Source organism: Pseudophryne corroboree, chromosome 1, assembly GCF_028390025.1.
Source record: "Pseudophryne corroboree isolate aPseCor3 chromosome 1, aPseCor3.hap2, whole genome shotgun sequence".
Classification (NCBI taxonomy): Eukaryota; Metazoa; Chordata; class Amphibia; order Anura; family Myobatrachidae; genus Pseudophryne; species Pseudophryne corroboree.
Genome location: NC_086444.1, coordinates 498,399,530 through 498,421,022, shown reverse-complemented (window position 1 = coordinate 498,421,022; position 21,493 = coordinate 498,399,530). Strand labels below are relative to the sequence as shown.

The 21,493-nt window shown below is 44.9% G+C and overlaps 1 protein-coding gene across 7 annotated transcripts in view; it reads left to right on the top strand.

Annotated features, from left to right (window-relative positions):
• Positions 1-21,493, top strand: part of LOC134895591 (proprotein convertase subtilisin/kexin type 5-like) — a 568,642-nt gene that overhangs the window by 340,621 nt on the left and 206,528 nt on the right. For all 7 annotated transcript variants that reach the window (XM_063913851.1, XM_063913850.1, XM_063913849.1 and 4 more), the window contains one exon: positions 14,466-14,678. In XM_063913851.1, the coding sequence (XP_063769921.1) occupies positions 14,466-14,678 (213 nt within the window). The remainder of the gene's footprint in view (positions 1-14,465; positions 14,679-21,493) is intronic.

Genomic DNA, 21,493 nt, shown 5'->3' with positions numbered 1-21,493 from the left:
AGTTGCAGCTCGGCACAATTGTAGGGGCGAAACACCCCGGGCTGCTGCCCAGGAAGAGCCCACCGACCTCGTTGAGTGGGCCTGAATAGACATCGGAAAAAGCAAAGCCGCCGAAGTATAGGCCTGTTGAATGGTCAACCGGATCCAACGAGCAATAGATTGCTTAGAAGCTGGCCGACCAATCTTGGAGGCATGATAAAGGGCAAACAGTGAGTCAGATTTCCGATGATGGGCCGTCCTTTTGACAAATCTTCAGAACCCTGACCACATCCAAGGACTCAGGACCCACGGAAGCATCAGATAACACCGGAACCACCAAGGCTAATTCACATGAAAAGCTGACACCACTTTAGGCAAAAACTGAGGCCGAGTCCTAAGTTCTGCCCTATCTTCATGAAAAATCAAATAAGGGCTCTTACAGGATAAGGCCCTAATTCAATAACATTACCGTCTTCCAGGAGAGAAATTTCAACTAAACCCTATGTAAGGGTTCACACCAATCCGATTGGAGAAAGGAAAGAACCACATTGAGGTCCCATGGAGCCGTGGGGGGTACAAAGGGCGGTTGCATATGAAGAACACCCTTCAAGAAATTCTATACTTCTGGCAACACAGCAAGTTGTTTCTGGAAGAAAATAGAGAGTGATGAAATCTGGACTTTGAGGGAGCCTAAACGTAGGCCCATATCCACTCCTGCTTGCACATAAAAGTAGAAAACGACCAATTCTAAATTCTACAGGAGAAATCTTTCTACTTTCATACCAGCAACCATACTTTTTCCAGATACGATAATAATGTTTCAATGTAACCATCTTCCTGGCCTGGACCATGGTGGAAATTACCCGGGAGGGAAGACCCTTTCTCGCTAGAATCTCCCTCTCAACTTTCAAGCCGTCAAACATAGCCGCAGTAAGTCTGGATAGATGAACCGGCCTTGCTGAAGAAGATTGTCTTGGAGTTGTAAAAGCCAGGGATCCTTCAGAGACATGGCCAGGAGGTCTGAGTACCACACCCGTCGAGGCCAATCCAGGGCAATTAGAATTGCCTGAACGATTTCCCTTCTTAGCCTTTTTAGTACCCTTGGGATCAGTGGTAGCGAAGGAAACAGGTATACAAACTGGTACGTCCGTTGTGTCAAGAGCGCGTCCACTGCTACAGCCTGCAGGTCCCTCATTCTGGAACAGTAGCGGCATAACTTCTTGTTGAGATGGGAAGCCATCAGATCTATCTGCAGATAGCCCCACCGGCGAATCAACTGTTGAAACACCTGGGGATGTAGGCCCCATTCCCCCGGATGGAGGTCGTGCCTGTTGAGGAAGTCTGCTTCCCAGTTGTCCACTCCTGGAATGAATATGGCTGAGATGGCCCTTGCGTTGGCCTCCGTCCAGAGGAGGATTTTTGACACCTCTCACATCGCCGCTCTGCTTCTTGTTCCCCCTTGTCGGTTTATGTACGCCACCGCCGTGGCTTTGTCCAATTGAACCTGGATTGCCTGACCCTTCAGGAGAGGGGAGGCTTGTAGAAGAGCATTGTAAATTGTCCTGAGTTCCAGGATGTTTATCAGTAAAGCCGACTCCTGAACTAACCATAACCCTTGGAACTGGGCCCCTTGGGTCACCACTCCCCAACCCTGGAGGCTGGTATCCATTGTCAGTAGAATCCACAAGTGGATATTGAAACTTTTGCCCTCTACCAGGTGAGGAATTTGAAGCCACCATAATACATAATAGAGAAATCCGGGCTACTGGAGATAGGGTCACTTCCTGAGGCATATGGAGGTGAGAACCTGACCATTTGTCTAGCAGATCAAGTTGAAATGGCAGGGCATGAAACCTGCCGTATTGGATTGCCTTTTAAGCCGCCACCATCTTGCCCAGTAAGCAGATGCAAAGATGTATGGACACCCTGTGAGGACTGAGCACGAAGCGGACCATAGCCTGGATAGTCAAAGCCTTGTCCATCGGGAAAAACACCTTTTGAGATACCGTATCTAGTATCATTCCCAGGAACTGAAGACGCTGGGTCGGTTCCAGGTGAGATTTCTGAAAATTTAGGATTCACCCATGATCCATGAGTAGGCGAGTAGTCAGATCGATGCTGTGCAGTAGACGCTCCCTGGACACAGCCTTTATTAGGAGATCGTTCAAATAGTGGACTATGTTCACTCCCTTTATGCGCAGCTGCAGCATCATCTCTGCCATTACCTTGGTGAAGACCCTCGAAGATGTGGATAATCCAAAGGGTAAGGCCTGAAACTGGAAATGGTCGTCTAAGATGGCGAACCTGAGGTAAGCCTGATGAGGGGGCCACATGGGAATGTGTAGGTAAGCATACTTGACATCCAAAGACACCAGGAACGCCCCCTCCTCCAGAGCGGACACCACCGCCCGCAGGGACTCCATCTTGAATTTGAACACCCGCAGATACAGGTTTAGTGACTTCATGTTCAAGATGGGGCACACCAAACCGTCTGGTTTGGGAATGACAAAAAGACTGGAGTAAAAATCCCGGTTGCATAACGGAGGAGATACAGGAACTACCACCCCTGTCTGCAAAAGTATTTGAATAGCCTCTTGCAAGGTAACTTTTGCTGCAGGTAAATCTAGTAAGCCCGACTTGAAAAACCTGTGAGGAGGGAGTGCATGAAATTCCAGGCGGTATCCATGGGAAATGAGGTCCCTCACCCAAGGATCCCGGCGGGACTCCGCCCACACGTGGGTGAAGTGTTGAAGGTGAGCAAATACCTGAAAGTCACCTTGTCGCTGGGGCCAACCATCACGCGGAAGGCTTAGTGGCAGGGGATCCGGTGGTCTGGTCCAGGGAGACAGCAGGTGCAGGTTTACGGAACTTACCACGAGATCCTCTGGAAGTGGTGGAGACCCCTCGGCCCCTGCCTCTCAACCTTGCCACACGAAAAAGCTGCAAGGAGGGTCCGGTGTCAGAACGTCTAGCAGGTGGCGCAGTCGACGGCAGATAGGTAGACTTACCCGCCGTTGCTTGGGAGATCCGCTTTTTTAATTTGTCTCCAAACAAGTCATCACCTATAAAGGGAAGATTTTCTACACCCTTTTTGGAATCAGCGTCCGCCTCACATTGACGTAACCACAGAGCTCTGCGTGCTGAGACAGCCATAGCAGTAGTGCGGCCATTTAGCTTACACAACTCCTTAATAGCCTCACTCATAATATTTGCAGCATCCTGTATATGTTGCAGCAGAGTAACGACGTCATCCTAGGGTAGAGAGTCTAAACCATCAATAACATTATCAGACCACTTTACTACAGCCCTGGAGATCCAACCGCAAACTATTGTGGAGCATTGTGCTACATCTGCTGCCGTATAAATTGCCTTGAGCTTTGTCTCAAGTTTACGGTCAGCTCGCTCCTTCAGGGATAGAGTCCCAGGAACAGGCAGTACCAATTTCTTAGACAGTCTGGATACAGAGGTATCGACCGACGGGGGTTTTCCCCAGACCTTCCTATCCTCAACTGGAAGGGGAAAGGTAGATAAAAACCTCTGAGGAATTTTAAATTTTTTTATCAGGGTTTAACCAAGCCTCCTTTGGCAGGGAGTTTACATTTTTAGACACCGGAAAGGTAGCTGAACTCTTAGGTCTAACATTAAAGTATAACTCCTTATCTGGTTCCGCCACCTGATCTGGTATATGGAGGACCTCTCTTACAGCAAAAATGACAGCCTCCACCCCAGGGTACAGAGAGCTGTCCTCGTCCATATCATCATCATCCACATCTGGCTGCTCAGAATCAGACTGGTGCACCTGTGGCAGTGAGCGTTTATGTTAAGCCACTAGAGGGGGCTGAGAAGCCTTTTTGGAATCTACTGCCTTAGCTACACAATCAATGGAGTGTTTTAACACCTGTCTCTCCCTTTTAGCTGCAGCCAATTCAGAAATTAAATTTTGAATCATGCTCTTAAAGCTGTCCAACCAGTCAGGTGCCTGTGAGCTGGGCCCTTGAGGGGACAAGAAACATTGCTCACACATGAGTGTCCCCGTTGAAGACGGGGTAGAATTACAAGCAGCACACATAACCATGTCCACAGACATTATACAGGAAACTACAGCGCAGTCCCTTGACCAACACTCCACACAGACCCTAGAGAGCCCTTGGAGTGACACTGAGGAGCGGACCCAGCACACAGAACACAGCAGCACAATGTGTGGAAATAAGTGTATGTGATATAAGTGCAGTGGCGCTACCACTGACGTGCTCCCCCCTGTCTATGACCCCCTGGTACCAGTTTTAAAAGTCTGTAACAGCATGGGTCCTGAAGGAGCAGCATGCATGCTGCCTTGATGATCCGCAGCAGCAGGAAATGGCACCTTCCCGTCACTGGTCCCGCTCCGGGAAGCCCCGCACCTTGCAATGGCGCACGGTCCTTCACAAAGATTATACTGGCCACAGTAGTAAAACACATGAGAAGTGCATTAAACAGTCCACACAAAGCCTTAAAGACAGTGAGCACTGCGGGGCAACAGCCCTGAGCAATTTTGTCTGTGGTGGGCACCGCAGATCCGGGCCCGTGACCGCCACGTGACATGCCGCCAAACTGCACCGGGGACACGCTAACTGGGGCACCGGTATAACACTCACCACACCTGGTCTTCAGCATCTGTTAGAGGGTGGCGGTTAGCTGCTGGCGTGGGCACACATACTGACAATGGGTGATCAGCACCTCAGGAGCTCAGTGTCCTGTCAGCTGGGATTATGAACCATTAACCCTCAGGAGGTTGGTTCGGTTGCCCCTTTAAGTCCCACGAAGCAGGTAGTCTGTTTGCCAAGCAGAGCTACCTGAATATAATAAACTAAATAAAATTTAAAGCAAAATCCTGGAGCTCCAGAGAAGTGCACCCGGCTCTTTGCACATTTTTCTAAACTGAGTCTGGTAGGAGGGGCATAGAGGGGAGAAGCCAGCACACACATACTTCACACACTAAAAGTTTTAAAGTGCCAGGCTCCGGTGGACCCGATTTATACCCCATGGTACTAAAGTACAAGACCCCAGTATCCATTAGGACGTAAGAGAAATATACAGTATGTAATGATTTTTTACCCCTAAAATATTTTCAGCTCACTGACCTTTGATGACTAGGGTGGTCTGCGTTCAGCTCAGTCCTCCCAGGAAGAGGAGTTCCAGCATTGTCAGACTGCAGTCCAGCTCCTAAGCCCCATTCCTCAACGCCTTCTTGGTGGATGAGACGTCACATCTCATTCACCACTGACCACCAGTGGCAGTTGCGCTGCGCAGCGCCAGCTAATAGTTAGTCATCAGCCGCCGGAAGAGAGGAAGGGAGCAACTGTGAGTAAACAGGCCTAGTGCATTGTGGCTGTGGAGACGGATGGATGCAGGTAGTCGGGGATGATTGTACTTCTCTCCAGTGTCCGCTCCGCTGCCAGCAGCAGCTCTCCCAGCAGCTGCTGTTCTGCTGCTGAGAGTGCTGCTGCTGGCAACAAAGCCTGGAGATGAGTAGAATCATCTCTAGAGAGCTGGAGCTGGATCTGAGCAGCTGTGGCCAGGGGGCGCCACAGGGACAGGGGAACCCTGGGTACTTACCCCCTGTGCCCCGCCTTAATCCGGCACTGATGGTGAAAGCTGGGTGCAGCACTGAAGACAGATGGTGATGCAGATCATGAATACAATAAGGCAGGGTAATCACTGCCACTGGGAACTGTAGAATACACTCAGAAGTCAGGGAGTCAAGCTGAGACTTGCTTGGAGAATGACTTATGCACAGAACACAAGGCAGACAAGGAATATAAAAGGATTGCAAATCTCGGATAGGTTGCTAATGTCAACTGATACAAGCAGGGCCGGTTTTTGCCCTTGTGGCGCCCCGGGCAAAAATAGGGGCGTGTCTTCATATGGGGGCGTGATCAGTTACGCCCCCATTTGTGCCCCTGTAGCGCAGCTGGAAGAAAAATAAAAATAAAATAAAAGTATACTTACAATCCCCGCTCCTGATTCCAGACCTCCTCCTCCGCCGGCGCCGCTCTTCTCCAGTCCTCGGATCTATGGGAGAGACGTCATTACGTCTCTCCCATAGCACAGCATAGACACTAGAGGTCAATTATGACCCCTAGTGTCTGTACCGCTATGCTGTGCGGTGCGCGATGACGTCATCGCGCACTGCACAGCACAGGTCCTCTCCATGAAGGGAAACTAGACGCGTAGCGTCTGGTTCCCTTCAAAGCGGGGGACCAGCGGCGGGCACAGTGGCGGATCTTGCCATGGTGCCGCGCCTTCTGGATGGCGCCGGCGCCCTCCGGAAGGCGGCGCCCCGGGCAAAAGTACTGCTTGCCCGTGGCAAGATCCGCCACTGGATACAAGGAGCATTTCTAACTGGTAGAAATGCAATCAGCTGACATGCTCCAGCAACAGTTCACAAGACAAACAGGAAACCAGGCCAGACGAAGGAAAATCTGATAACAAATACCAGAACTTGATTACTGTAGACAGGATCATAACAACGACGTTGTTCACAGACATATCTGATCAACCCTGCAGCACAGCTGATGTCCATATATTTGAAAGCTATATTGGTGCATCTACATGTGTGTACAGGCAATCCGACAACTACCCAGACACTGGCTGCAGGGTCCGTCAACAGCAACATCACAGCTGGTCAGGGAAATTTAAGTGATGTCTAGCTCGACATATCAAGTGGTCAATTGGTAGACATGTATAGCTTACCTAATCAGCCGCTCTGTCAACATGACAACAGGTCGGTGCTCCCGCGCACGCATGGGGGAACCCCCCCTGTCAGCGGATCCATCGGAGAGCTTAGGGCTAAAGCACACTACCCGGCTTTTGCCGGCCGGGAAAAAGCTGGCCGGCTTTTTCCCGTGCCGGCATTGTAGTTAACAGTGTGAGGGGTAGGGTCCCTTCACACTGCACGGCCCCGGCCCGGCTGCCGGGTTGCAGCTTGGTCTCACCACTGGAAGGTCCGGCTGCCGGGCGGCCGCCGGCCCATCTTTGCAGCCAGTAAACCGTGTGTGTGAAGGGTATCTTTCACACACAACGATTTTTTCTGAAGCCGTCTCTGATGCTGCGCATGCGCACAGCATCACACACGGCTCAAAGCCGTCCTGTGTGACAGACACTGCCGGTTTCTCCCGGATGGCAAAAAGCCGGACAAAGTTTGTCCGGCTTTTTGCCATCCGGGAAAAACCGGAGTGTGTGTTACAGCCCTTAGGCAGGGTTTCCTCCTCACACGGCTGCCGAGAAGAAGCTGGCTGTGTAGCTGCTGGCTGCCTGTAGGGGGAGCAGCAGCGTAGGCAGATCAGAAGTGAAAGTGAAGGTGGAGGTTTGAAACCATGGTTGATTCAATATCGGAGTGGGAGAAGGGACCTTCTGACGTACCTAGGGGAGGAGACTCGTCACCAGGGGGAGGAGCTACGGCCGAACAAGGTACCCGAAAAGTTCGCTCGCCACGCTTCGGGCACGGTGGCTCGCTCCGCTCCGCTTCACTCGCCACCTAATTACTAAAGGTAATAGTTGGTGGCGTGGATACTAGAGCAACTGTCCCGCTGGCGTAGCTCCTCCCCTTTTGACGTGGCTCCTCCCCTTGACGGAAAAGGTCCCTTAGGCCACTTGGATCTAGCCTCAACCCTTAAGGTCCTGGATTAAGTTTGGATTTTCTATAAATGTTAACTGACTGAAGGTGTCCATATAACAAAATAAGTTCATAAAACCTCTATTTGTTCCCCATTATTTGTACAAGACACACAACAATGTGGATCCCAGTGTAGGGGGTCATTCAGATCTGATAGCTAGGCAGCGATTTTTGCTGTCCTACGTTCAAATAGTCGCCGCCTACAGGGGGAGTGTATTTTCGCTGTACAAGTGTGCGATCGCATGTGTAGCAGAGCTGCACAAACTGATTTTGTGCAGTCTCTGCACAGCCCAGGACTTACTCTTCCACTGCGATCACATCAGCCTGTTCAGGACCGGATTTGACGTCTGACACCCTCCGTGAAAATGCTTGAGCCCGCCTGCGTTTTTCTGGACACTCCCTGAAAACGCTCAGTTGCCACCCACAAATGGCCTCTTCTTGTCAGTCTCCTTGCGAACGCCTGTGCGAATGGATCCTTCGCATAATCCAGATGCTGACTGGTGATCCCCCTTGCAGCCGTCTGTCACACCTGCTCATTGCGGTGCATACGCATGCGCAGTTTGGATCTGACTGCCCGCTGTGTGAAAACGCACAGCAGCGATCAGATCTGAATGACCCCCCTAGATATCAAGAAAGATTAACCTTATTAATGCATCAGTGCTGACTAGAGTATAGAAATATCAATGGTTGCTCTGACTACCTAAAAGAAACCATTGGTTGATTTATGAGAAATGTGTTTTTCATATGTTTTCTGTAATTTGTTGCATTAAAATGTACATTATTATTATTATGAGATGTACACAAAAATTAAGCATTTTCCTTATTTTGGGTCACATGCATCATTAAAATGTGTTCCTTAGCGAGCGTGCATTCTACACCTACAAAAGACAGTTGCACTTTTCAAGTTAATGACCATGATTGTCTCATACAGTATTTACTATATAGGCATCTTGGCTCTGGCTAACTTTTTAGCAGCTTTGCAGGAGATGCTTACAGCCTGCTAAAGTAATAACTAGTTACATTATTATTATTATTATTATTATTATTATAATTATTATTTTCATCATAATCAATAAATGAATATACAGTATCTGCAGCTACAAAATTGGATAGCTACTAGCCAAAATTACCAGTCACCTATTTCCTAAGAGTTAGAATTAAGACAAGCTTTAAATCTAAAACTATGAGTTTCGGGGTATTTTGGTTTTTATTTTCCCTATCATAATGGATTACCATAGTTAAGAACTGAGACTGAGGAAGATTCCATCCTAAAACAAGAATTCTGTGTTTCTCCTGTGATACCAGAGGACCACAAGATAGCAGTCACTTGTCTTGTGACTTTTATAGACTCAGCACTATGCCAGGCAGATTTCTTTCTTTTTTTATTGTTGTGGTTTTTTTTTGCCGTTTATAATCCTGTTTCATATTCCAGCTTCTACAGATACCTCATAGACAAAAAATGGAAATGCCATTATAAAATCACTTAATAGGGCATTGAGCCACCATGTATGTGCCATGGCATTTAGTCTACCAGTGTCTGGGAATGTGTAGGTAGGATGCAGCATTATTTTTCCACAAGTAAGACATACCACTGGTATCTGATTGATAGTGGCAGAAAACTTACTCATGTTGTTCTAGAATATGTCATAGATGATTAATTGGGTATAGATCTGGTGACTGAGTACATGACACATAACATCAGTGTCATTCTTATAAAACCCTTCACTCCTTCAGTGATCACACAGGATCTGCAGATGGAAGTATTGTTGTCCTGGGAGCAGTGTCGGACTGGCGCATGTAGGGCCCACCGGAAAAATGCAGTAGTAGGGGCCCATGTTAGGGGTGTGGCCAGTCTGCAGAGGGGGTGTGGCCTGCCAGCTCATTGGCTTGACTAACCATTAGAGAGTGCAATGTCTGGGCGCCTTCATAAATATATACAGTATATTCAACTGCTGCATGCATGATAATGTGCCAGATTAATAACAGCAATGCACTGTAGAAAATACACCATAGTCCAGTATAAGGTATCATATGTATTATTATTACTACCAGTTACTTATATAGTGCACACATATTCCGCAGCGCTGTACAGAGAATATTTGCCCATTCACATCAGTCCCTGCCCCAGTGGAGCTTACAATCTATATTCCCTATCACATGTACACACAGACACATTCACACTAGGGTTAATTTTGTTGGAAGCCAATTAACCTACGAGTATATTTTTGGTTTGTGGGAGGAAACCGGAGTACCCGGAGGAAACCCACGCAAGTACGGGGAGAATATACAAACTCCGCACAGTTAGGGCCATGGTGGGAATCGAACCCATGACCTCAGTACTGTGAGGCAGTAATGCTAACCATTACACCATCCGTACTGCCCTACGTATATGTATAATGTATAATTCAAGTGCACAGTCTGGAACCTGGGTGGTCATTCCGAGTTGTTCGCTCGTTGCCGATTTTCGCAACGGAGCGATTAGGTGGAAGATGCGCATGCGCATGGTACGCAGCGCGCATGCGCTTAGTAATTTAACACAAAACTTAGTAGAGTTACACAAGCTCGAGCGACGTTTTTTCCTCGCTCGAGTGATCGTAGTGTAATTGACAGGAAGTGGGTGTTTCTGGGCGGAAACTGGCCGTTTTCAGGGAGTGTGCGAAAAAACGCAGGCGTGCCAGGTAAAAATGCAGGAGTGGCTGGAGAAACGGGGGAGTGGCTGGCCGAACGCAGGGCGTGTTTATGACATCAAACCAGGAACTAAACAGACTGAGGTGATCGCGGTCTAGGTGTAGGTCTGGAGCTACTCAGAAACTGCAAGGAATTATTTAGTAGCAGTTCTGCTAATCTTTCGTTCGCAATTCTGCTAAGCTAAGATACACTCCCAGAGGGCGGCGGCCTAGCGTTTGCAATGCTGCTAAAAGCAGCTAGCGAGCGAATAACTCGGAATGACCCCCCTGATCCTTAGAGCAGGAGTAGGGCCCACCGGTAGTTCCCCTGTACCCCTGTGGGCCAGTCCAAGCCTGCCTGGGAGGCACCATTCCATTCTTAAAGAAATGCTGCAGAATGTCTTTCCTAGTGGGATGATAACTGTTACATTAAACAAAAAATAATAGCACTGTACCATTAAATAGAAATGAGCATTAATGCTGCCTTCTATTACTATACCCAAACCATGCCAGGAAAATGAGCCCTCACCAGAACCCTTAACTGTTGGGAGCAAGTACCACAGGTTTAAGAATTCTTTAGGTAGGCACACATACTATATACACTTGTCTGTGCCAGTTTACTTGCACATGCACATATCTCTAGGAAAACATTTTCCCGGTGATATTTGCATGGGCAGCTGCAAAGTAAGTATAGTCAATTGGTGCAGGGTGAGCAGTGTGGGCCTGTGATACCTGTAGCTAAGCCATTGAATATACCTTATACCATGGAATTCTCATCAGATCACAGGTTAACATTTTCTGTCAGTTGAGGTGAACTTGTTTACCTTTGCGCTTCCAATTACCCAATTGCATGTACAGTATATTACAAGGAGTTACATTTTCATACACTGTTGCCTTTTGCTGATGTTGGTTTTTACTTGGATTTCCCAGCTGGTATCACCTCAGACATCACTGAATGGGGGAGATGTACTAATCCGTGAAAAGTAATACATTTCAAGGTGATAAAGTACCAGCCAATCAGCTCCTAACTGCCATGTTGCAGGCTGGGTTTGAAAAATGACAGGAGCTGATTGATTGTTTGTTTGTTACTTTATCACTGTGAAATGTATAACTTTTCAAGGCTTAGTACATCTGGCCCCCTGTGAGACATTTGTAATTTGTGTTTTCTAGATCATTGAGCTCCCGACACGTCTCTCAATGAACCCTCACAAAGTCACTGCTCCTCTTGCAATATTGGTTACAAAATTATAGGCAACCATTGTTATCAAGTATTTTTATGCCTGACCACGGGGCTTGCTTGTAATTTTGCTAATTAACACATAAGCCACACCCATGCAAAATTCCTTTCCTCCATTATGTTTGGTGTCCCCCAGGTGTTTACCAAGGTGTTTCCATATTTTTGCCCACTACCCATGGGTTTGGAAACATGGCACTTTATTATCCTTTAACAAATGTATTATACGACACCTAGAGAAATGAATGTAATGTTCCTGAACCATACTGAATTCTATCCTCCGTAATTAAAACATTATTTAAAATGTAGGTTGTATAATTTCTGTTTCTGTAATCAGGTTGACTGTATTGATTTGCTACATATTTCTGGCTAATATCACATAATTATGTAAATGCACCAGCAGTGTATAATTAACAACATAAATAGTTCACTTGTAGATTTATTTTGGAAATACCGTGTTTGTTTTCTAAAGTATATTTTATTGGACCGTTAAGTAGGTCACTTTTTTCTGTACATTTTGCTATTCTGTTACAATGATGGAAATAAATCGGATGCTGTGGGGATAAAAATGACAAAATTGCAATTTAACTTTCTAGTCAAATCACAACTAATGCCTACAAGGAAATACAATAATAATACAAAAACACGGTTTACATTTAAATGCAAATTAAATGTAAGTAACAATGATTAAAAGTAATACTGTAATTTTGTTTATTATGAAAAACATGGCTACAAGTTACTGAAACTTTTTATAACACAAATTATGTCTGGGATAAAGTTTTGTTAGTTTTGCATGTTAATATGTTTTTCTTAATTAAAAAAAACCCCAAACGTAAAAACAGCCAATATTTGCATGACAGGTTCTCTGAGTACTGTCATGTTTAAGAATAGAAGAGAGAGCATTTTAAAATAAAGTTGTGTAGATATATAATTGTTTGAGGTCATAACTTGCTAAAACAAATATCCGAAAAATCCCACAGCACTACTGGTACAGTATATATATATATATATATATATATATATAAGTAAATAAATAATCAACTAGATGCAGATGCTGCAGTTTAAGGTTCCCACTGTGTAGAGTCCAGTAATAGAATATAAAAAAAGGGGGGAAAAGAAACCAGCAAATAGCCTTAATTGATGAGACATATTTAAACATGAACCCATTCAATGGTATTGGAAGGCAAGATGTTAATGTTATAGGATCAAATGGTAATTATTGCATCCACAGCTCAAACAAAGTATCAAAAGGTTGATCCTGCTTCATGAATTGTAAAATGCACTTGTATGGGACAGTCAATTGTTATGTATCCAAACAAACAAGTTGAAATCCTGCTTGAACGATATGTTTTGGACAGAGTATGCAGGGTTTATGAAGCAGCTGCTTGAGTTTACCTAGAAGAGGTTGTTTAATTAAACAGGTGTATTTCCCAAAACTGTCAGTCCATGAGCATTAGTGTGTCTGGCAGCGCTAGGTTGCTCTCATTAGTTAATCCGGTGTTAAATGCACAGTCACTTACGACTATTCGGAAAGGTGGATTATAATAAATTCCAGCATATATGTAGTAGGCGCACTTACTAGTGTGAAGCTGTCTGGGCAGCCATCCGCATACCGCTGTATATCAGTTCTCGAGCGTCCTCGGGTCCGTCACTCCCTTAAGTCCCATTTAGCTGCAAGTATCCAGCAGGGCAACAGCAGTTCAATGCCGAATATGATGATGCATGTGTGGGCGGAGTCCTTATTACCATTTGATCCTATAGCATTAACATCTTGCCTTCCAATACCATTGAATGGGTTCATATTTACATAAATTGCTAGTCTCCACTGGGATAAAGTGGATTAAATAATTTACCAATACTAAGGGATCAATCAAATTACGCACAATGTCTGCGTGTGTGAGTTAGTGTGCCAATAGCCGCACTATACAGCAGCCTGAACTCACACAAAACTGCTCGCAGCCCCATAGGGTTAAAGCGAAATTGTGAGAATTTGGGCTTAGAGAGGACAAAGATGGGTGTCCGAGATGCAGTTCCATTGCCAGTGTTTCAACGCTATGGCAACTTGGAACCTTTGAGGGTAATTGGATCGACTCCTAAATATGGAGATTGGGAAAAGTGCATTGATATACTGCAATAAATCATATGTGCAAACTGCTGTGGGGTGTGGCTAACAGGCATAGCCACAATCCCATCTTGTGGAGGTAATTTTCCTCTTCAGACCTGAAGTTTCTTGTGTTTACAGCTACTTGGGCAAAGATCTGAGCAGTTTTTTTATGCGCTTATAACATATAAATATACATGTTCTGATGTATGTAATATACTGTATATACTGGCTGATTCCCCCAGGAATCAGCAGCGCTGTGTATATCTGGTGCAAAGCGGCACGTGGGACTCAGCATAAGGCATTACACTTCTTATAAGCCCGCCCCCAGACGCCTGTGAAACTAGCCAATGGGTTCCCACCCTGCACTATATAGTCAGTGCTATAGCCCCATCACTGGTAAAAAAAAACTTTGTGCAAGCATCTTAATTATTGGCCCATGCTTACCATTAAAATTACCAAGATAGAGAATAAAAATGTGTTCAGCACTGACCTTGTCTGTATTAAATATTGTAGTGTTTACAAGGTGTAGGGGTAAATTTACTAAGGTGAGAGGTTTTTTAGAACTGGTGATGTTGCTCATAGCAACCAATCAGATTCTACTTAACATTTAACTAGCTGCTTCTAGATGATAATAGATAGAATCTGATTGGTTGCTATGGACAACATCACCAGTTCTAAAAACTCTCACCTTAGTAAATTTACCCAGTAGTGTTTACAAGGTATTGGAGATGTTACATTAAAAACCTTACTATGGTTTTACACTGTTGCTGATTTTTCTTTTTGTTTTAGAAATAGCTTTAATGCTCTGCAATTTGTATTATTTTGCAGGGAAGAAGAGGATATGGTTCAATCTTTGTCTGGGCATCTGGTAATGGTGGCAGAAGCCGAGATCACTGCTCATGTGATGGCTATACCAATAGTATCTACACAATCTCAATTAGTAGTACAACAGAAAGTGGCAAGAAACCATGGTATCTGGAAGAATGTGCCTCAACCTTGGCAACGACATACAGCAGCGGAGAGTCATACGACAGAAAAGTGGTAAGTCTTGTGGTATCTGTTTATTTTTGTTGCTTTCATGAGGGCAAAACTGATCACACCTAACCTGTATAGTTAGTTTAGAAACTAATAATTGTCTCCTCAGATAAGCAAAATACTGTAATAGGCACATTTCTTTTGAATAAAACTTGAACTTATTAAACTATTATATAGTTATTTAGGTATGTCTACCTACATAGGCCTCAAGGTTATTTACAGTATATTAATAATGTTTGCATAGTACTTTTCTACCAAAAATGACTTAAAATAGTAACATAGTAACATAGTATCTGAGGTTGAAAAAAGACAATTGTCCATCGAGTTCAACCTATTTGTGGTCTCCTATGCATGATGATTTGACTAAAATTTCTTACTGATGCTGCTGTCAGCCGTTGCATTTTATCCCTATTTATAGTAACTATAATGCATGACTATGCACCATACCCCTGGATATCCTTATCCATTAGGAATTTATCTAACCCATTCTTAAAGGTGTTGACAGATTCCGCCATTACAACTCCCTCGGGCAGGGAATTCCAAACACGTATTGTCCTTACCGTGAAAAAGCCTTTACGACGTATTGTGCGGAATCTCCTCTCCTCTAACCTGAGCGAGTGTCCACGAGTCCTCTGTGTTGATCTAACCAAAAACAGGTCCCGCGCAAGCTCTGTGTATTGTCCCCTTATATATTTGTAGATGTTGATCATATCCCCTCTTAGTCTCCGCTTTTCCAATGTAAACATGCCTAGTCTTTCAAGCCTTTCCTTGTATTCCATCGTCTCCATGCCCTTAATTAGTTTGGTCGCCCTCCTCTGTACCTTTTCTAGCTCCAGGATATCCTTTTTGTAGTACGGTGCCCAGAATTGTACACAGTATTCAAGGTGTGGCCTCACTAGTGATTTATATAACGGGCGTATAATACTCTCGTCCCTAGCATCAATACCCCGTTTTATGCATGCTAATATCTTATTAGCCTTCTTTGCTGCAGTCCTACTTTGGGTACTACTGCTTAGCTTGCTATCTATGAGGACACCTAAGTCCTTTTCCAGTACAGAATCCCCTAATTTTACCCCATTTAGTAGGTAGGTGTAATTTTTGTTCTTGTTACCACAGTGCATTACCTTACACTTGTCTGTGTTGAAGCGCATTCTCCATTTGGCTGCCCATGCTTCTAATTTAACTAAGTCATTCTGAAGAGACTCGGCATCCTCCTCTGTATTTATAGCCTTACACAATTTGGTATCATCTGCAAAAATTGACACCATGCTCTCTAGACCTTCTGTTAGGTCGTTAATGAAAATATTGAACAATAGCGGTCCTAATACTGAGCCTTGCGGCACACCACTTAGCACTTCAGTCCAAGTTGAAAAAGATCCATTAACCACAACGCGCTGCTCCCTATTATCTAACCAGTTTTTGACCCAAGTGCATATTGTGCTTCCTAGCCCTGATTCTTGTAGCTTGTAGATAAGTCTCATGTGTGGTACAGTATCGAACGCTTTGGCAAAGTCTAAAAAGATTACATCCACGTCTTTACCCTGATCTAGGTTTGCGCTTACTGTTTCATAAAAGCCAAGTAAGTTGGTTTGACAGGATCTGTCCTTCATAAACCCATGTTGATTCCTTTTAATTACCTTATTGACTTCAAGGAACTTCTGAATACTATCTCTTAGAATACCTTCCAATACTTTCCCCACTATAGATGTAAGACTAACTGGTCCATAATTACCTGGTTCAGCTTTACTTCCCTTTTTGAATATAGGCACTACTTCCGCTATACGCCAGTCTTTGGGAACCATACCTGATATAACTGAATCCTTAAAGATCAAAGATAGCGGTTTTGCCAGTTCAGAGTGAAGCTCCATTAGAACCCTTGGGTGAATACCATCGGGCCCTGGTGATTTATTAATCTTTAAATGTTTTAATCGGTCACAGACTACTTCCTCGCTTAAATAAGTACCTATCAGTGGGATATTCTCATTATTGAGATTGTGTGTCAGTCCCTGAATTGGGTCCTCTCTAGTGAATACTGTTGAAAAAAACGCATTTAGTGTGTCCGCTATGTCATTATCATTTTTGCTTAAGACTCCCAACTTGTCTTTTAAAGGGCCTATACTCTCCTTCTTTAATCTCTTGCTATTAATGTATTTAAATAATTTTTTGGGATTCGCTTTGCTTTCCTTTGCTACTAGTTTTTCAGTTTCTACTTTAGCCGCTCTTATTTCCTTTTTGCAAATTTTGTTACATTCCTTATAGTGCTGAAATGACTCTGCATCCCCGTCAGATTTGTATTTTTTAAATGCTCGCCTTTTCTTGCCCATAAGTTCCTTAATCTTTTTGTTAAGCCACATCGGTTTATGATTTTTATTCCTTTTTTTGCTGCTCATAGGAATAAATTTGAGTGTATTTTTAGCTAGCAGGAATTTTAGTACCTCCCATTTCTCCGTAGTATTTTTTCCTAAAAACAAACCTTCCCATTCAATATCCCTGAAAAATACCCTCATCTTTTCAAAATTTGCTTTGCTAAAGTTTAGAGTCCTAGTTGAGCCAATATAGGGCCAGTATAGGGCCAGTAAATACCCTCATCTTTTCAAAATTTGCTTTGCTAAAGTTTAGAGTCCTAGTTGAGCCAGTATAGGGCTGTTTATGGAAACTGATATTGAATGTGACCATATTGTGGTCGCTGTTTCCTATGGGTTCCCCTACTATAATACCTGATACCAAATCCCCATTGTTTGTTAATACCAGGTCTAAGATTGCATTGTACCTAGTTGGTTCCTCAATTAGTTGGACTAAGTAGTTATCATTAAGTGTGTTTAAAAACATATTGCCCCTAGCAGTATCACATGAATCGTTTTTCCAGTTTATCTCTGGATAGTTAAATTCTCCCATCACTACTATGTCTCCTACTCCTGCTGCTCTTTCAATTTGCTTTAGTAATAATTCCTCATCAGATGCGTTGATACCAGGCGGCCTATAGCATACACCCAATACTAACTTTTTTATTCCTTTTTCCCCACATGCAATTTCTACCCATAATATCTCGACAGTGTCTACAGTCCCCTCCTGAATATCTTCCCGTATATCAGGTTTTAAAAACGGCTTTACGTAAAGACACACCCCTCCACCCTTTTTATTTAGTCTGTCTCTCCTAAACAGTGTATAGCCCTCTAGATTGACTGTCCAATCATGAGATTCATCCCACCAAGTTTCAGTAATGCCTATAATATCATACTGTTTGCTTGCTGCAAGTATTTCTAGTTCACCCTTTTTACCAGTAATGCTTCTGGCGTTTACATACATACAACTAAGATAAGTATTTTCCCTTGCGTTAGGGACATCTATCATCTTATGTAGCAATGATGACCTGTAATCGTCATTGGTTAGTGCTTTGGTAAAATCTCTTTTAGTACCCATGTTAGTAACCTTACCGCCTGCTCTTACCCTCCCCCCAACTTCTCCCCCATTTCGTTTACTACCGCCATCCCCACTATTCTCCCTGCATGACCCATAGTTTCTAGCTAAACCCTCCCCCCAGGCTCCTAGTTTAAAATCTCCTCCAACCTTCTAACCATCCTTCCCCCCAGCACCGCTGCCCCCTCCTCAGTCAGGTGCAATCCGTCACGACAAAAGAGATGGCGCCTGACTGAGAAGTCCGCCCAGTGTTCCAGGAACACAAACCCCTCTTTCCTGCACCAATCCCTAAGCCACACATTTACCTCCCTAATCTCCCTCTGCCTCCCTGGACTAGCGCGTGGCACGGGTAATAATTCCGAGAATATTACCTTAGATGTCCTTGCCTTCAGTTTCTTTCCTAAGTCCCTATAGTCTTTCTTAAGGACATCCCACCTTCCGCTAACTTTGTCATTGGTGCCAACGTGCACCAAGACCGCCGGGTCTTTCCCAGCCCCTCCCAACAATCTATCTACCCGGTCTGCGTTGTGCCGTACCCGAGCACCCGGGAGACAACAGACTGTACGGCGATCACGGTCCCGGTAGCAGATTGCCCTATCTGCCTTCCTGATGATAGAATCCCCTACCACCACCATCTGATTAGGTACCTCTCTTTCTTTTATCCCAACCGCGCCAGAGGGACCGCTCCTGTGGATGCTAGAGGGAGCAGTCTCCTCCGGCACCGTCATTTCTTCACTATCCTCCTCCAATTCCTCGTCCAATCGGGCAAATTTATTCGGGTTTGATAGTTCGGAGATGTCGAGCCTCCCCCTCTTTTTCTTCCTTCTAACTGTGACCCAACTGGCTACCTGATCATCATCCTCTTCTACCAATGACCCCTCCCGCAACTCCTCCACCGTTCTGTCTAAACTACGCTCGAGATTGTGAATCTCCCTCAGTCGCGTAACGGTTTGCTCTAGATCAGTTACCTGGGCTTCCAGGGCAACAGTTCGCACACACCTCGTGCAGATGTAATCACACTGGGCCGGTAGCTCCAGGTGTGCATACATCTTGCACGACATGCACTGAGTGAGGTCCCCAATCACAGCCCCTCCCATATTGTTTGTAAGGTCTAACTCCCTGTTACTCTCAAAGAAAAAGCAGAAAAAATAAAAAGTAGAAGACAAGCAATCTCACTTATACAATAATTAAGCTGGCTTATACTTATCTATCTTTGTGCGGTTCTTGGTCCTTCACTTTTATGCAGCCGTAGTACTCTCTCCTGCGGCACCTATACTCCACTTAGCAGTTGCAGTTGTTCCAGCTCACTGCACCTCCTTTTCACTCGGCTTCCAGCTCCTGCTTTTTGCTGTTTACAACTCCATAATATATATACAAGCTTATGCTGTATGATGTTTAGAAGTATTTTTAGAAGACAAGAACCACCTTCAGTGCTTACCGGACATGTCATCACATACTAAATAAACACACCCCATATTACTCTGTTTTAGCTTAGCTGACAATAAAGGCATACCATCAGGGCTACCATCAGAAATTGTGGGACCCGGGACTGACAAAAAAGACAGGGCCCCTCCCCCCCTCAAAATAAGATTCTGCCACATCACTCCACACCTATGTGATTTCATATATTGTGATATTACATATAGGTGGAGTGTTGCGGACCTACAGGAACAGTTCACAGTGAGCTGATGCGCAGTTGAAGGCTTGTTTTAAAAGGTCTTCACTCTGCAGCTCTACAGGTATTGGTAGTGGGAGCAACGGGTGGGCCCCCCTCTTTGTAAGGGCCCGGGACACCAGTCCCCACAGTCCCCCCCTGATGGCTGCCATGCATACCACACCTAAATAGTACGCTCAACCAGTAGCGGATCTTGCCACGGGCAAGCAGGACTTTTGCCCGGGGCGCCGCCTTCCGGAGGGCGCTGGCGCCATCCGGAGGGCGCCGTACCGTGGCAAGATCCGCCACTGCTGCCCGCTGTGTCCCCCGTCCGCCTCCGCTGCCCGCTGCCGTCCCCGTCCGCCTCCTGTGAAGGGAACTAGACGCTATGCGTCTAGTTTCCCTTCGTGGAGAGTAACTTTGCTGAGCGGTGCGCGATGACGTCATCGCGCACCGCACAGCAAAGGTCCTCTCCACGAAGGGAACTAGACGCATAGCGTCTAGTTTCCCTTCGTGGAGAGGACCTTTTGCTGTGCGGTGCGCGATGACGTCATCGCGCACCGCTCAGCATTCAAGCGGCGCTAGCAATGTACAGGGGGCGTAACTGACCACGCCCCCTGTATTCGGCCACGCCCCTTTTCCTGCCCGGGGCGCAGAGCGCCCTTGAACCGGCCCTGCGCTCAACTACTGGACTACTTTATTATTCAAAATGAGAATTTTCTGGAAAATGAGAAATACAGTATCATTCTATGGTATGCCACATCATTATTTACCTATGTTGCAAAGTACTGTAGATTTCTTGAATCACTACATACAATGAACAGCAAACATTATTATTGCTTTGCTTGTTATTCTCTGACACCGCTTCACCCCTGTCCTCTTTCACGCTATTGAAAGGTCAGTGTATTTAATCTAAACTAAATGTAAACAAAAGGAAGATATAAAGAGAAATGTACTGAGATGAGGTGTCTACATTGTTATGCTAAGTAGACGTATATCTGACAGTTGCAAACCTAGAAACAAGACGGTAGTTATAGGGATGAGCATAGTGCTAAGCTGAGAACTTCTACCACTGTTATACTGCAACAGTCAAGGAATCATGAGAAAATAACAAAGCAAATCCTAATGTGTGGTGACCCCCATTCTGTTTTGGTTTCAAGTGTACTCCCCAAAAATAAAAAGAACATTCTTTTAGGATCCTTGGAACAGTCTATTACAAATAATGGAAGAAACGTATTACGGCACAGAACAAAATATGCAGAGCCGTGTATAAAAATGCACTCATTTAATGTCTGAAAGGAGAAGTGTTAAAATAATTGTGAAAATGACTGTTGTAAACTGTAAGATCATATTGAATAAAATGTACTTAATGCCTTTGTTGAATAGTGGCATTTCACATTTGTTTCTAAAGGCGGGTATACACTACGAGATAGGGATTTGCCGGTGGTAAATGACTATATCGTTAAACGATATAGCGTTCAACAATGTACTGCATATACACTGAACATTATCGTTCAACGATAATGTTCAGTGACGTCACCGCCGGTATTCCTGAACATGCAGCTCAGCCCAACATTGACCGGTTGAGCTGCATGTCAGCCCAATATTGGTGACCACTAAACGGCGTGTGAGAGCGCGCATCGTTCATCGGTCACCAATATTACCACCATACACACTGGACGGTATAAGCCTAAAAATAAACAATAATGACATTTATGTCTTTATCGTTTATTTTTTAGACTAAAATCAC